Source organism: Fundulus heteroclitus, chromosome 10 (genome assembly GCF_011125445.2).
Source record: "Fundulus heteroclitus isolate FHET01 chromosome 10, MU-UCD_Fhet_4.1, whole genome shotgun sequence".
NCBI lineage: Eukaryota > Metazoa > Chordata > Actinopteri > Cyprinodontiformes > Fundulidae > Fundulus > Fundulus heteroclitus.
Genome location: NC_046370.1, coordinates 25,132,542 through 25,150,221, shown reverse-complemented (window position 1 = coordinate 25,150,221; position 17,680 = coordinate 25,132,542). Strand labels below are relative to the sequence as shown.

Genomic DNA, 17,680 nt, shown 5'->3' with positions numbered 1-17,680 from the left:
TCTGATAATTCTGCCAATCGGAAGCATATATATAGTAAATAGAATTGGTCCAAGGACTGAACCCTGTGGTACTCCACAAGTGACCCTAGAGTTTGAGGAAGATTTATTATTAACATGAACAAACTGGAATCTGTCCGACAGATAAGATTTAAACCAGCCTAATGCTTTTCCCTTAATCCCTACCGTATGCTCAAGTCTTTGTAGGAGAATATTGTGATCAACTGTATCAAATGCAGCACTGAGATCTAACAGGACAAGTATAGACACAAGTCCATTATCTGGGATTCAGGCTTCATGCTTGAAAATTATGTCAAATCTCTGGTTTGTTGCTGTTTTTAATATCTGCTAAACATTAGCAAATTTAGCCCTATTGTCTCATCCTGAGATGGAAATTTTTATCCATGCCTTTGTTTTGTCGCATCTAGATTATTGCAATGCACTTTACACATGTCTTACCAAAACGGTTTATTATAGAGTGCATTTCAAGATCTTAGTTTTGACTTGGAGAGTTCTGCATGGATTGACACCAGTGTACATCGCTTAACTACTACATCCCTACGCCCCCATTAGGGCTCCGAGGTCCAGTGATCAAGACCTGCTGATTGTCCTCCATACTAAATTAAAAACTAAGGGAGACAGAACTTTTTCTTCTGTGGCTCCAAGACTCTGGAACTCCCTTCCTCTGAGATCAGTAGATCCAGTGGTTTCTTTTAAATGCCAGCTAAAACATATATTTTTAAATCTGCTTTTGTTTACTTTTTGTCTTGTGTTTTTATTTTCTGTTGTAAAGAACTTGTGATTTTTATGTTGAGAGGTGTTATATAAATAATTTTTTACTTACTTATAATGAGACTCTGTTGTCTGTAACTCACTGTGCTGTACTGAGAAAATATAAACTGAGAACGGCTAAGAATTGAGCAGCAAGCAAGAGGTCACACAGCTGCCTATACTTAGCAGTTCACCTTTCGTAAAGTACAGACCCAGAGAGGGGCTTGAACAGAGACTGCAGCATTTCCATAGTGGAACAGAGCAGTGCACTGTGGTGTCAGATCAGGCAGACCACAGGAGCTCTGTATGCAGCGTGGAGCAGAGGTGGATGGTGACGGGGACAATGACTGTACACTTTCAGCTATGACACTTGGCCCTGGAACGTTAAGGGGGCGGCTGCATATTTAGCAAGGTGGGAGGCTCCTCTGTCTGCATAAATGCAGACATACAGTGTGTAGAGCATCTATACAGACATTATTATAACAAAATTGGGACAATCTGGAGATATTAGCTCAACCGGGTTAATCATAAAATCATACTTCAGCTTTACAATAAAACTTTTGGATTGTAATATTGCAAGGCAGAAAACACAATATCCATTTTTATTATATTATACCTAGATATGAAGGGGTTTAAAGTTTATGTTGTTGTGAATCTAATGGTGACATGTGCAGGCTTGTGAAAATTTGGCATATTGAAGTTACATCACAATTTATAAAGCGTATGAACATTTTAAGAAAAACGCTAGTTCTTGTCCATCATATTAGCATAAAACACCATACTGATTTAGCAAGAAATTATTACTTTAAATTGGGGAAGTCCAAACTTTTTGTCATGTCAAAAGTACTTGTGGGCCAAGAAACTGAATAAAAAACTCAAATTACCAAAACATTTTATTGTGAATGTGTTTTACCTGCTGCCTACAAAATATGAGCATGCATTATTTTAACTGAACAAATCAATCAGAGTTTCTTTTGGAAAGGGATGTGTAGATCAAAGATCCAAAACTTAAATAGGATTTGGCAAAATGTCCTTATTTTAAGCCTGAATTTGAATTTAAATTTAAATCCAGTTAAAGTTATTTGAGCCTGATTGAATTTTTTTATTTTATTTTTTTGTCTATTGTTAGCAATAACAACAGAATTTGGGTCTGTCTTTGAAAACGCTTGCTGTAATTGGCCAATTTTAATGAATAAATGAAAAGTTGATTGTGGAGCATCGATGTCTGCATTTGAGTAAACTTTACTGGATGGAGTGATCCTATTTACTTTAAAAATTAAAGATAACGTAAAAAGTGTGGTTATTAAAAGACAAGTGTGTTGAACCTAATATTTTTAATTGTAAGAAGATTTTTTTTTTTTATAATTTTGCCTTATTAAAAAAAATAAAAAGCTTCCATCTGCATCAACCACTTGTGCTGATGGACCCACATGTTCTTGAAGTGTTTTGCTGTGTTTGTAGTTTTTTGTGTGTTGTTCTGCTTTTTATAATTTCATATTATGTGTTTGTTTTTGGTTATAGCAAGCTTTGTAAAATAATTGATATGACTGTGATATGCTCATACTCAGTTCTATCATAAAGGACCTTTCACACTGGACACGATGGGCACATAGCTGTGCTATTAAATCCATAATTTTCTATGGCATGAACAATGCAAGAGCGGTTTATTGCAAGCAAAGCGCAGCACCAAGCAAAGCGCAGCACCAAGCAAAGCGCAGCGCAGCACACCACACCACAAGCACTTGCTCTGTGCATGCCGCGGTCAAAGTTCCCGTATGTTCAACTTTGATTTAAATTAGAAGACCAGTAGTATTCTCCCATGAAAAATTATACTACGGAGTTAAATACAATCAGGACCAGTGGAGGCATTCTGCTGGAGACATGAGATAGTCTCCAAGAAAGTAATTGGCAACTTGCATTAACTAAATATGACAAGGAGGGGTCAATTAGTTCAATCACTGACGGACAATCTGGCCAAGGCATAAAATCCCGGTTAGATCCCGGCTATAATCTTGATATTTTATAAACAGATATTTTTCCTTTCTCTTTGATTTTAAAACTTTGCCTGAACAGTTTCTGGAGTTCCAGTCCAAAATGTTGAAATACCTTTTTAACATCAGAGGGCCTGACCATATTGACACAGATGAAGATCCTAAACATTTTTAAAGCAGCATTAGGCTACAGATTCTAAAGATTCTCCCCAAATAATTGTAGCTCATGTTTTCTCTGCTTTTTGTTTCAGTCACTTAACTTACTAATCTTACATTTGAAGTAGAATAGAAACAAAATAAAGACAAAGTGAGCAAGATCATAGATGTAAGATACTGTAGCTCTACTGTTGTTGAGGTTTCCTGACTCATGCAGAACTGTCTTACTGTGCTAGCCATCATGTTACTATGGTGACCAGATCTAAAGAGTCTTAACATTGTTATGCTTAAATTAATGATGGTTCTGAGCCTGTTGTCTGTGAGTACAAGAGATGGGAAATGTTGAAAACTCAGCTTTGAATCCAGGGGCCAGTCTTATTTATTTTACAGAGGATGATGAGATGTCATGTGTGCATTCCTCCAAAAATAATATGTCTAGAATACAGACAGGATTTTCCTTTGTATTTTACCTACCATCCATCTGTCCGTCTGTACATCCATGTATCCTTCCGCCCATCCATCCATCCATTTTCTTTGTCCCGCTTATCCTTGCAGGATAGCAGGGGGGTTGGTACTTATTTGGAGCACTCTTTTGGCGAAAGGCATAGGATACCCTCAGCAGGTTGCAAGTCCATTAGGGCCATGACACAACCATTCGCACCCACATTCACCTGGAAGTCAGAGAGACCTATTAACCAAAGTTACATACTGTATTTTGGGCTGTGGGAGGAAGCTAGAGTTTTCGCAGAAGGCAGGGCTCCGAGGAGAATCGTTAAAGGACCAATTAGACACCAGTATGTAGTCACATGGAAGCCAAACGGTTACAAAGATACTGACACATTTATTCATTTGTATGAAAATAAATACTTTTCATTAATGTGTGTAGAAACCTCTAATTTGCACATACCTCTACAATTCCTACGTTTCTCAGCAAAGTGTTTTTTTTTTTTGTATATGGTAGTTTGCTGGCTGTTTGTTTGTTTTTTACTGTGTGAGTGTTGTGTTGGTGAATCAAGGATGAAACGAGAAGTAACAGTTGAACAGTCTTTAAAAGCAGCGGCATGCACATACATGTCACACTTTAGTCTCGCCACACTTCTTCTCTCGCTCCTGTCTACCTTGTAAGGCACAGAGCCACCTGCTGGGAAAGAGTTGTAATCTCCTAGTATTCTTATTGCATGATACCAGTAAATACAACAAAACCAAACTCAAATTCATTGTTCGTGCCCAAAAAACCTGGTGAATAAAGTAAATTCTGATTCCTTGGAATAATTTTGTGTGGCCCTAACTGCAGTTCAGCGACGATAAAAATTTGCCCACCCCAGCAAAAGGAACAGAAGCAAAAGCAGATAGACGCTTTTGTAATTTTTTAAGTGAGATGTTTTAAATGACAAATGTATTTCTTCCTAAAGGATGACCGACAGATATATGGTGCAGGCAGGGCCTGTAACTTGTCGTTTCCACGTGATTTTCCAAGGAGATGTGATTAAAGGTGACCTCCATCGGGATTAAGAGCCTTGTTTTGTTTTGTTTTTTTGCTTTCGATTTCAGTAAGTAGGGCCACAAACACCGAGTGACTAATTTGCTCAAAAACAGACTTAGACACACTTGACTAAATATAGTGTGTGTGTTTTAATTGTTGTATTTGTTTGGAAGAGATGAAAAGCTGTTTCTGGAGCAACAATACAGAAAACATTTTACTCAAAAAGTTGAGAAACTGTTTTTTTATGATCTTTAAACAACACCCTCTAAGTTTATTGCTGAGGAGACCCAAAGAAAATAATTTCTGATATTATTTTGCATTTTTATTTTAGAATAATGGCCCACACGTGCTTTCAACTTGTTGTGTTTGTCCCACGGTGAAAAAGGTTTGGAAACCCCTGCTCTGAGACAACCATGTCATGGATGTTCTGTCTCCAGCCCACCAAATGCAAGGCAGAGAATATCCTCCATAAGTCTGGTATGAAATCAACACAGAACCACCTTTACTTTAAACAATGTGGGAGGGGCAAGTGGAATTATAGGAACTCTTTTTGTTATGACCTGGTCTGTCGGCTGTCTTCATCCTGCCTTTCCTCCCATGCTGTGTTAATTAAGCATCATGTACCACACCTGCAAACCTTCTCTGCTGCTTTGCAGTCAAGTTGATTCTACACCTGTTTCCTCATCTTCATAAACTCTCCACAGATAGTAAGATAGTGCCAGATTATTGAAAGCCTTTGGTTAGTAGATGTCCAACGGTTCCTTTCATGCCTGACTACTACGTTTCGACCACCACGGCTCACGGATTTTCCTGCTTTACCTAGCCCTTGTTGGACACCTACCAAAGTTTCTGTCTTCTGGACCACAACCTGAATTGTACCACAACCACAAACCTTACGAAGCCCCTGGATTTGTCTGCCCTTCTCTGCTCTGACCACCTGTGCATGAACCAAGCCTGTCTCCTGGATCTGGACCAAGCCTCAACCACACTGGTTGTCAGCTTTGATGTAAGCAGGCAGCCCTCAGCATCACCAGCTTTTTGAAAATAAACCTTTTTAAGAGCAATGCCATGTCTAGCTCAATTTGGGTTCCCTACCTTGCCAGGATCATTAGACTTTTCTGTTGAACATACATAACAGTTCCATTTTATAACCAAGTGGTTATAAATATTATCACTATGCAAACTTATAAAAAAAAAAAACATGAATCCACCAGGCTTGTCCAGGCTGGGTTTTGGTCATTTGCCCATTCACCTTTTCACGTTTTATGGTTTTGGCTGTTTTGTATTGGATTTTTTTCGAAGACAAGGGAAGAGCCATCTATGAGATGTGTCCAACTATGTGTCAGTTCATTCCCTCTTTATGGATCTTTGTTTTAAGCTTTAACAATCTGTGATCTGAAGTCATTTTGTATGATCACTAAACAGAACATTGATGAAATGAAAAGTATAAATAATAATAATACACCTGTAGGAAATCCCTCCTAATTATTTGTTTAGTTTGATCAGGGGTCTGAACATCCTGTATTTCATAAGAATCAACTCAGTTAGTTGATTCTTATGAAACAAGGATCTGAAATACAGTTACTGGAAATGAGGTGTAATAAACCATAACATCTAACTGCTGTTAAGCCTAAAATTATTCATACCCCAGCCGATTAAGGTGTAAACTAATCTTTTAATCATGCTCCATCTGACTGGAGGTAAAAGAAATGTTTTGAAGTGGCTCAGCCAGAGTGAAGACTTGCTTCTGACAGTGAATCTGTGGAGAGAGCTAGAGATTAGGGTGAATGTCAGGAGGCCTTCCAACATTGTATCAAGACTTATCAACAAAGATTAATCATAAAAATACCAGAGGAAACATGCTGCTCTTGAAGGGTTTGATTGTGCTATATCAATAAAGATCTTTTTGCGGATTACTGAGAAGGTAATAAATAATTCCCGCCATATACAAATAAAATATGAACAAGAAAATTGTTTTTCTTAAATTGATACACTTTTTACATTGTTGTATTATCTTTTTACAGATGCATGTCTCATTTCCTGTCAGAGACAGACTTCTTGGTTGAAAGAAAATCATATTAATGTCATAAACCGTGAGGTTTTTGGAGAACATGCACATTGGCATTAGTGAGAACATCACAATGATTGGCATGCAGGACTACCAATAGATAATATGATAACCCCAGAACTCAAGGCCAAAAAAACATAGCCCAATATACCTTCAGATATAAATCTGCCAGGGGTATGACTAACTTTGGACTTTACTATAGATTAAATTATCAGGTTTTGTGGCCTTTTCTCCAAATTTAACAAAACCAGGAGAATTAAACATAAAAGCAATGGTTAAGTAAAGGGTTAGGAAATGGGCGTATGTTTGGCAAACAGGTGGATGGCCCAGTGCCATCTGAAATGTATTACTCATAGGTTGTACAGTCCATTATATTAATACATTAATATGCTTTTTGGATAATTTGAACTTAAATTTTGTCCAGTAATGTTAATTAAAACACATTAATGGGACAATCTATGATAAGGGCCTCCTGGTAAATAACTTCAAAAAAAAACTCGCACAGAAACCAGTATATTAAAGTACCCTCCACCCCCCCATCCTGTGTGACACAAGGCCTGTCTGTAATATAGAGGTTTCCCATGTTGAAGCTTTTTACTTTTACTCATGACTGCTCTCCTTTCCCTTTCTCCTCATCTTGGACAGATATCAGAGCTTTTCAGCTTGCTTTCATGTTTTCCTCAGCAGGCGATGAAAGCTAACTGTCAGAGAGGCAACAAAGCTCACAGTCATGGTGGCAGGAGAGCAGCTTTAAAGCAGGAATTATGATCTCAAGTGCAGTGACTTTCACATTTAGGGGGAACAATCTTCCACCCCAAGAAAAATGGAATTACTGTCTGTTGTGGTGGTTAGAAACACGATTAAAAGCTTTTAGGGAGGCCATTGAAGAACCTGCCTCTAACTGTAAGAGACATCTTGTGTGGTGTGACACTTTGAATTTGCTGCTGAGGGCCTGTCCCGAGTGACTTCAGTCAATGTACTTCACGTCTCTTTGATTACATTTACTATGCTGCAGTCTTGATTTTCATCCTCAGTGAGAATACTGCCCATTCACAGATGAATTTATCTTTTTCTAAAGGTGCCTTAAAGCGACAGTTGTTGTGAATTGGCACTATAATAAATACAGTAAACTGAATTATTAAGACATGCTTCCTGGTTTTGCTTTTATCAATGGCATGAATTCAAAGCATTTGATTTTTTTAGTGCATTAAAAACATTTAAGAGATGAGAATAACTGAGAGTTGATTAGATGTCCACAACAAAAATTTGGTACAGAATAATAAATAATTGTTGTACTATGTGGTACTACTGGTTTTAATCAAGGAGTCCTCTGCTGCTTTTACAGGTTTAGAACACGTTGTATAACATCCTTTTAGATGCTACGTTTGGATCTCTACCACAGTGATGAAAGTGGCTGGTATTACATGACATCAGATATAGAGCACTGAAAGTCCTGAGTAAGCCTTTTGGTGTTCTGGAACTGGGCGTTTGTGGGGGTAGCTATGGCTGTTTGATTGAAGATGGGTAAACTTTAATCTTAAACTGTATCAACGTTCTCACTTTGATAGTTCCAAAGTCATTGCCTCTCTCAGTGCCACTCACACACTTTAAAACATGTTTATGCGCATACACACACTCTCATTGTTGTACTCCCACACAGAGAAAATATGTGGGCTAACAAAACCAAACTGTATCCACTGTGGGTTTTGCTTTGATGACTGTGACAATCAGACAGACAAGGAAATAATTGCTTAAACTCTGGTGATAAATTTGTGGCAGAATAATAACCCTAGTGAGATTATTTAAAAGATACTTGTGTTTTTAAAGGTATCTGTGAAGACTGGTTGCTCAGGTTTGATACTAATGTTTGACTAACTGTAAGTGAATACATTTTCTAATTTGAAAAGAATTTATTAATTAGATCATGGGATATTCATATGTCATAATCATTAATATTCAAACCACTGAAGCATCACATTAATTGTAATGCCTGTATCAAAGAGGTGTTGTTGATATTACTGAAGTTCTATTTTTTATTTGAAATATATTGAAAGCCAGCCATTACATTTATGTAATTATAATGGTAACAACACCTTCCTCTTGATCAGCCAGTAATAATCACTATCATTCACAGCAGAATAGGTGCATTTTAGGGACAGTACAGGGATTTTCCCTGGGTGCAGCTTGGTAGGTAAGAAGGTTTCAGTGCATGTGAGCAGATATCATGTATCATCTCATCATCTGTTTGCCTTCCAGGCTATAGAAATAACTATGACTGCAGAGAAAGCAGTGAGAATTATCTCTGAAACTTTAATTTGTACCTCTCTACGGCCTCTCTAATTTTTAGTATTTCTGTAATAACATGTGAAGACATCTCACAGGAAGGTTAGGAGATCCCATCCATCCATTGTCTTCCAACTTCTCAAAATCAGCTTGCTAGGGTACCAGGTTCAGGAATGAATCCCAGACGTCCCTCTGTTTCCCCTTCAATCGCTCACTCTTTCTGCGGAGTTCCCAGCACAGTTCCTCCAGCCAGTTCTGGACCTACCCCATTGTTTCTTCTTGGTGGGATTTACAAAAAAAAAAAAAAAGAGAAGAGAAGAAAAAATAAAATCTCCAAAGGAAGGTATCCTAATTAGCCACCCCTTTCCCAAAAGAACGTGAGCTCTTCAACCTGTCTGTAAGGATGAATCAGGCCCCCCATGGAGGGGGCTAATTGTTTGCTTGTTTCCAAGGACCTTACAATTTCGGTCATGATTAATTTTTCCTGACCAAAAGTGAGGTTTGGAGTCTCGCGAGACCAGTAAAGTGAGAGGAGCACTTTTTGCCTCAGCTCTTTTTCACCACAGTAGACCAGAACAACTTATGCCTTACTGCAGATGCAGCCTGATGCATCTACAGATCTCCTTGCTTAATCCTGCCACCGGTCCTGAACAAGAAACCAAAATTCTTCAACTCTTTCGCTAGATGTAGAGACAGACCTCCGACCCAGACGGAGCAGTCCACTGTTTTCCAATTGAGCTTTAAGTGAGCTGGCTTCAGTCACAGCTGCTTCATATTCATACCCAGTTCCTTTTCTAGTTATGTTATATTTAGTTATCACTGATATTTTATTCATTCCCCAGAAAAGGATAGATTTTTTTCTGACCTTCCAAACAATCAAACAAACACACACCACAAAAACACACACACACAACTTTAATGATGAATACTGCTATTATTGACAATCCGTATTGATGACTACTGTGAATGATGTGAAAGTTGTGTGTGACTGCGAGACTCTGGAGCCACTGTGTCATTAGTCATGTCCTGTGTTAGATGTACGGACACGTAACTAAAGGTTGGAGAGCCACACTAATTACATCATAGTGGCAATCCTTCACCATCAAGATGTTTAACTAGTGCAGAAACAGTTGGGATATCTTGAATGGGTTCGGTTATGACTGCAGAAAGCATACAGCTAACAGGTAGTTTGTTCATAATTATCATAATTATCTTAACTCATCATCAAACTGTTGATATGTCTTAAATTAGACAGATTTGTTAGAATCTTTGTGTTTTTAATATCACAAAAAGGCAACAACAAAAAACTGAAAGTGTGCAAGATCAGTAGTTGCAAGATTACCAGAATTGTACTTCTTTTTTAAAGAGATAGTCATCTTAGTCATAGTAGAAAGATGTCACCTCACTGTGAGCTTCTTAAACAGTGGTGGAAGCTAACAAGCTAGTCAGAAACCCTGACTTTAGCAGTTTAAAACATCTCAAAATGAGAATTCATTTTAATTCCAGTCTATCTATATAAAACCAATTCACAACAAATCACATCTCAAGGTACTTAACAACTTGGTGATCTGAAAGACTTTTTAATGTGTTTAGCTACTTTGACATTAAATACTTTGAGTTTTACTAGAGGACCAGATATTTTTTGCATCATGATGCAAATCCAGCTAGAAAATCAAATGAGGGTTCCTATTGGTTTCTATCATAGCCAAAGATTTTAAGTTTACCTGCAGCTCCCTCAGCTCTCTGTCCCTTTTAATGATCCTGGAGATGCTTAATAGAGTAAACCTCCACCTCATGTCTTGCTGAGTGAAAAGGTGACCAGCTGTAACTTTCAGTTACCCCCATTTTGAGTCAGTATTAACGTTTTTATAACTAATGTTGCTTTGTTTCCACCTGTTCCTGTGTGCACCCACTTATCAAGTTCCCACTCTCCGATTGCCTATGTGGCTGCTCTAAAATGAGCCTTGTCCCCTATTGTAGCTCTGTTTCAGGCGCTCAGTGTATCTTTTTGGGTAATGAACGAAGCAGACTGACGCCCCGGAATGAACAACCACTCTACACTTCTCCAGAATGGACAAATTGCTAATCCATTCAGCCTGTGTGGGTAGTTGTGCAGTTGTGGGACTGCGTGTGCACAAATAACAGATCTTTTTCTTTTTCTTTCTACTCACTGACAGGTTAGAGCTTGCAGTCATTAAATGGAATATAATAGAAATAAATCTGATCATTTATAAATAAAATAATAATCAAACTAATGAAATTTTATGGGTTAATGCATCTTTTCAACAGACATGAACTTCTAAATATCTTCTTTTGTGAGACCCGGAGCTGCAACATCCAGGGATTCAGCCGCTCTAGCTCAGGTCTAAGGATGCACCCACAAAGTATTTCAAGTTCCTCCATCATGATATGAACATTTGACTTTTCATATGTCAGATAGCTTCAGGTCACCAGGAAGCCTTCAGAAAGGTTTAATTTAGATCACAACAAGATTGTGGTTGGCTGTGCGATGTGGAGGTGCAACACACAAACATAAAAGCAGACAAAACGGAAAGTCAATTCCACACAAGCTGCCCCGTGTTTTCTGTTTTCTGTCTATTTTTTTCTCCACCCACAGAGGGACTTTTCACAGTCAAATAGAGCAAAGCAGTGTGTATGGAACAGAGAGAGGGTGTGGGACAGGAACTCTTCCTAAGGACGCCACAGGAGGGCATCCATTTCTTCAGAAACATAATAAATTCTTTAAGGTCACATTTATTACAGAATCGTCAACACATTTTCATGTAAAACATTTTTTCTACACCATTTGTTGTTTGGACACAGCACATGAGTTCTGGGTTTATTCTATTGTCCCGTCTGAAAGAAATAAAAAGGATATCCTATTTAGGGACATTTCTCATCGTTATTTGCATTATGTGTTTGAATTACAGCACCCATGTCTCTACTGGGCTCCTTTTTCCTGTGCTCTAAAAATATCTCTAAATGACTATAGTTAATTTCTCTGTGAACTATATCTAGTCTTTCCTAGAGCATAGTCAAATGAGACTGTCAGAAGTTTCCGAGCCGTTCATCCTGTCACCCAGAGGAAGAAATTCCACTTCTCCGTCTCATTTGACTGTCGTTCTCTCTCTCTCTCTCTCTCTCTCTCTCTCTCTCTCTCTCTCTCTCTCTCTCTCTCTCTCTCTCTCTCTCTCTCTCTCTCTCTCTCTCTCTCTCTCTCTCTCTCTCTCTCTCTCTCTCTCTCTCTCTCTCTCTCTCTCTCTCTCTCTCTCAGCTCGGTAAAACTCGTCACTTTCCGATTATCAAATTCCGGAACAGAAAACCAAATATGGATTGGAGGCGTGTCTCTTTCAGCCGGATTCGACCTTTTATGGGTTCAAAAGCCGAACCTCAAGTCTCTTCTATTGATATTTGTTGCGAATGTATTAGAGATCGAGGAAACTAGATGGAAAAGGGAGAACAGCGAGAGTCCTCGCTCTGATGTTAGGATGTGAAGTTTTTGGGGAGCATCGGTGTTGCTCCACATCAAGTGGAAAAAAGATTCTTATCTTTGCCGCAGCAGCGGGCTCTCCACTCAGAAGTGATTCCCTTTGAAATCGTCACGGAGCCGCGCGGCCAATCAGCATGAGCTGCGCGTGCCGCGTCTAGCCCTCCCTATCCATATTTGGGTAGTGACGTAACGGGCGCGTTCAATAGGTTCCCCATATATACATACTAGTGTCAGGGCGCCCGCCTCCGTCAGAGAAAGCAGTCTTAAAGTTTGTCCCATGAAGCGCAGTAGGAAAACGGAGCGCATCCTCTCACAGCGGCGGTGACCAACAGAGACATGCAGCGGTGACCCCTCCTTGGCTGGCTTCCACGCTCCTGTTAGGCTCAGGTTTTAAGAAAAACAACGAGAGAAAGACGAAAGAGGGAGAGGGAGAGAGAGAGAGAGAGAGCGAGAAAGAGAGAGAGAGAGAGAGAGAGAGAGAGAGAGAGAGAGAGAGAGAGAGAGAGAGAGAGAGAGGGCACAATGACAGCTAAAACTCTGGAGAAAGTGCCGGTGAATCTGGGAGGGTTCGTGCATCCTGTGGCCGACAGCGTGTACTCTGTGGATGACATCGCCACCAGCTTGCCGACCTCTGTGGCCATCTTTCCAAACGCCGATCTGGGGGCGCATTATGACCAGATCAATGTGGCAGCAGGTACGATTAAACGGTCACTCTTTGTTAGCCTTCTGTGTTCAGCAAACTGTTGCAGACGTTTCCCCCAAACTGATGCATGAGGGTAACAGAAGAAACGCAGATGTAAACAATAAAAAAGTAACGTGTTGTAGCAAAGTGTGAGTGTGGAACCTGTGCGCATCGGGGCGGTGACCCGCTGCCCTGGCTCTAAACAGGTGGGTGAATCATGGTTTGTTGTTCTCCGCAGAAAGCCTGATGGGTGCCGACATGAACGCAGAGAAGCGCTCAGTGGACCTTTCCTCCTACTCCAGCGGCTTCTCCCAACCCACATCCCATCGCAACCAGACCTTCACCTACATGGGGAAGTTCTCCATCGACTCCCAGTATCCAGGGAACTGGAACCCAGAGGGAGTCATTAACATCGTTTCGGGTATATTCAACGTGGCCCAACCGCCTCCCCCTCCACCTCCTCCCTCCTCGTCAGCTTCGTCCTCCCCGGCTTCGTCTGGATCTCCACACCACTTCTCCAGTGGAGGCTTGAGTTGCACCATGGCGGCTCAGAGCCAGGCAGACCTGGATCATCACCATCACCTCTACTCACCCCCGCCCCCTTACTCCTCCTCTGGCTGTGGGGAAGTGTACCAGGACCCCTCGGCGTTTTTGTCCACCTCCTCCTGTCCGATAGCCTCGTACCCTCCGCCATCGTACTCATCACCCAAGCAGCACAGCAGTTCAGACGCACCGGGCCTTTTCCCCATCCTCCCCGACTACTCGGGCTTCTTTCAGCCGGCCTGTCAGCGGGACATGCACCCGGCAGCTATCCCAGATCGGAAGCCGTTCGTCCCGTGTCCTCTTGATACATTCCGCGTCCCCCCTCCCCTGACCCCGCTGAACACTATCAGAAACTTTACTTTGGGAGCTCCGGGCGGTGGCGGCGGCTCAGAAACGGGGCAGCCGAGGCTCTCCTCGGCCTACAGTCCGCAGAACCTGCCCCTCAGGCCGATCCTGCGGCCGAGAAAATACCCGAACAGACCCAGCAAAACGCCCGTTCATGAGCGGCCGTACCCGTGTCCGGCGGAAGGCTGTGATCGGCGGTTCTCCCGCTCCGATGAACTAACCAGACACATCCGCATCCATACTGGCCACAAGCCCTTCCAGTGTCGGATCTGCATGCGGAACTTCAGCCGCAGCGACCACCTCACCACGCACATCCGCACGCACACGGGCGAGAAGCCGTTCGCCTGCGACTTCTGCGGCCGCAAGTTTGCTCGGAGCGACGAGAGAAAAAGACACACTAAGATCCACCTGCGCCAGAAGGAGAGGAAGGCGTCCTCCGTGTCCACTGCGTCCTCCTCCTCCTCCTCTGGAAGCTCCGCGTTGGAGCGTCAATCAGGCGGCATTAGCGCAGCCAGTGGGATCTGCTCTTAGGGTTTCCTCTGGAAGCTTCCTCCCCTCGGCAGGGTGGCTCACCCGACCCCCTCAAAGAAGAAGAACCATCAGAGTATCAGAGCAAAGTGCTGTGAAGTGAGCACGGAAGGCTTCCGAAATCAGAACTTTTGCGCAGTGATGGACGCACAGTCACGCTACTGAACTTACATTGATACTTATATACGATTGCACTTTGCCTGCACAGCCTACTGAAATACGAATAAATATAAAAAGGGGACTCCAATATTCCCAACACTGATACGTGACACGGCCTGCGCTTGTAAATGTAAAATAACGGCAATAATGTTACAAAGACATGAAGACATGTTAAGTTATTCCATTTAATATGTTTGTTGATGGGTGTATTCTCTAGTGCCTTGCTGTGTGTCTTTTGTACACTGACTGATTCAAGGACGCTCCTAATGCAATGTAAATGTGTCCGTTAATATGTAAAGTTGGAAGACATTCTATTTTTGTACACGTTCAGTCTGGTGTCGCTCCGAGGTTCCATTAATTGTTGCTCCTGTGTTAAAAAAAGTCTCTTCGGGTGTAAATATGTTGAAGGGTAATTGACTCGTTAGTTGTAATGTGTGTTTTAAGACTTATTAAATGAAAGAGGATGATCAACACAAAACGTGCTTTTATTGCCCGCCGCTGACGCGCAGCCGGATGGACCGAATAACAACGTCTCGTCTCAATTTATTATAAACACTTTCTGATGTTGGAAAGTTTTATCGGGCAAATCCCTCATTGCGTCATGTTTGGCATGTCTGACTCAGAGTTTAAACCCACTCACTTTTTATTTTGGTGTCACCTCGGGTTATTATCAGACGCCGATCTAGTAGACAAACATGTTAGAAAGCCGCACAACAAACTGGACCGGTCCGCGCAGGAACAACGAAGAAAAAGGGATATTCCAATATTCCAAATCCGGACACTCGCTCATTTTAAGCATTCAGAAAAAAATGCTGATCAAATTAAAAACAACAACAGAACCGAAGTTTTTGTCAACATACTCCTGCTGCGTAAAGGACTGCCCGGTCCAGAAGAAACGCACATTTAGTTCTGCACCACCAGAATTCATAGAATTACCAGTGGACTCTACAGGACATGAAACAAAAACAATTTCTATTTGTTAATGCAGTCAGATATAACGCCTGAAAACCTTATTGAAATAACACTCAAAAGCTCTGAAATGTATAAGCTGAGAATTCCAAAAAATAAATAAGAAAGGGTCAAATAATTAATTCCAAACATCTAATAAGGAGAAAATAATGACAACTTGCTCGTCCTTCTTCTTTCTAAAGTGTTTCTTAACGTGAACGAGCAGCGAAAAAAACAGAAGCTCTTGACAAAATGAAGACGACGAGCTTTTTAATCTGAAAATGACGACGAGCTTTTTAATCTGAAAATGAAAAAAAAAACATAAATTAGGCCTGAATAAGATTGAGGGAGCATATTTATACTGAACTGAAATAGTTTACACACACACACACACACACACACACACACACACACACACACACACACACACACACACACACACACACAGGGAAGAAATGTCTCTTTTTAATAGCAGGGCAGAAGAATAACTTCAGGCCGGAAGTTCCGCTCCATCCAGATCGGTCTGGTCCATCTGCAGCAGCAGGACCAGCTCTCAGCTCACAGTTCAGGGAAAAGATACATCTGGTCAACCTGAACAAAACCGAGGCAGCAATTTGCATGGAGTTTTTCAGGAAGAGCCGACCTTGCAATAAAAAAAATGTCTCATTATTAAAATTATTTGAAAAGCACAGGATCACAAAATAGAATTAATTCAGTTGGAGATGTTTCATTTCCCTGTTTCCCTGTTCCCAGAGAGGCTTGGCAGTATTGCTCCTTTAGATGCTCCTGTGAAAAACAAACAAACAAAAAACATAGTTAAACAATTCATCTGCATCACTTAAATGATAGACTAGTCTGGGCAAACTCCTAATCCCCCACACTTTCTAACATACTGTCCGTCATGTTAGTGAGCTTTAACATAAAAGTCAAAGGAAGGAAAGTTGCAGTTTTTGCTTGCAGATAAATCAGACTGGTGAATAAACAGCTCTACCGAGGAGCAGACAAGAGGAAAAACATCAACTTTTTCAAAGACAGGATGGGGCAGTAGCTCCCCCTGTTTAGTACCAGAATGTGTCAGCATCCTCCTAGTCAAACATGGAGGAGGACATTGCTACATGTAACCATTAGAAAATTTTTAACCTGAGCTAGACTGTAAAACGAGACTCTAATCCCCTCCATTTCCCCACCAGCCGTTTGGAATGAAGACAAAATGAAAATGATTTTATTCTAAACTTCCAACATTTAGCTCAGGTCATTAACACATCTTGGTTCTTCTTGTGAATCAGATATTTTCCTGGACTCTGTTTCTTCCAGATGTTAGACTGTAATAAAACAATGGCAGCTGAACCCTCACCTAAACACCAAACAAACTCCCCTCGCCTCATTTCTTCCTCTGACTGTAACCATAATCTCTCTTCCTTTTCTCAAGGTTTAGGCTTAGAAAATTAAGTCCAACAAACATATTAATTTTCCTTAGTTAGGTGACAACATAACAGTAAGTTCAATTATTATGTTTTTTAAGTTGAAGTAGATGTGATCAAAAGATGTGCTCAGGTGTTAGTGAGGTCTTCTGGCCAAATGTCCGTAGAAGCTGGATTCATGTACATGTTTGTCTTTCTCACATCCCAGTTGGATCACACAAAGTGTTTTCATGTTGGTTTGGAGCTGTTGTTGCTAAGACATCTAAACGCTGTCAGAAAGCCAGCTCTCCTTCTGTTAGATCGCTTCTCTGTTTCAGGATGAAATGCTTCTTTTTAGGAATATCACCTTAGCTGTCTGAACTTTTGCACAAGATGTCAATGCAAAAAAATTCCAGAGAAAAATATCAACCTCATTATTAGACGTGTATACATTCTGTCATTGAAATTCAAATGTAGGGAGCAGCTCTGTGAGAAGAGCCCCCTCTCCCCTCTGCCCCACGGTGTTGAGTGTATTTAAAGGGGTAGGTGGGAACGGGCCCACCCCCACCTTGGCAGGCAGTGCAGCTCCTCCACCCGCTCCCCCAAAAGACAGGAGTCCTCAGTGTCTGGCAATGTCAGGGACAGGAAACCGCGCAGCACCTCTGGCCCCAACAACCTGCTGTGTGTGATGTGAGATGTGATGGTGACTGGCTTATGTGCTCCTAATCATATGAAAACCTTGGATGTGGTGGTGGTGCAGGGAGAGCACCCATGTTCTGAGGCCCCAGTCCTCGCAGCTGGCCTGAGTCCCAGCCTGTGGACCTATTGTGCCTGTC

General features: G+C 41.2%; 1 protein-coding gene across 1 annotated transcript; it reads left to right on the top strand.

Annotated features, from left to right (window-relative positions):
- The first annotated feature begins 12,240 nt into the window (after positions 1 to 12,240).
- Positions 12,241 to 14,974, top strand: egr2b (early growth response 2b). Its single transcript, XM_012882607.3, has 2 exons — positions 12,241 to 12,933; positions 13,160 to 14,974. Exons 1-2 carry the CDS (start codon positions 12,762 to 12,764, stop codon positions 14,338 to 14,340), a joined length of 1,353 nt encoding a protein of 450 aa, XP_012738061.1. The 5' UTR covers positions 12,241 to 12,761; the 3' UTR covers positions 14,341 to 14,974.
- The last annotated feature ends 2,706 nt before the right edge of the window (positions 14,975 to 17,680 follow it).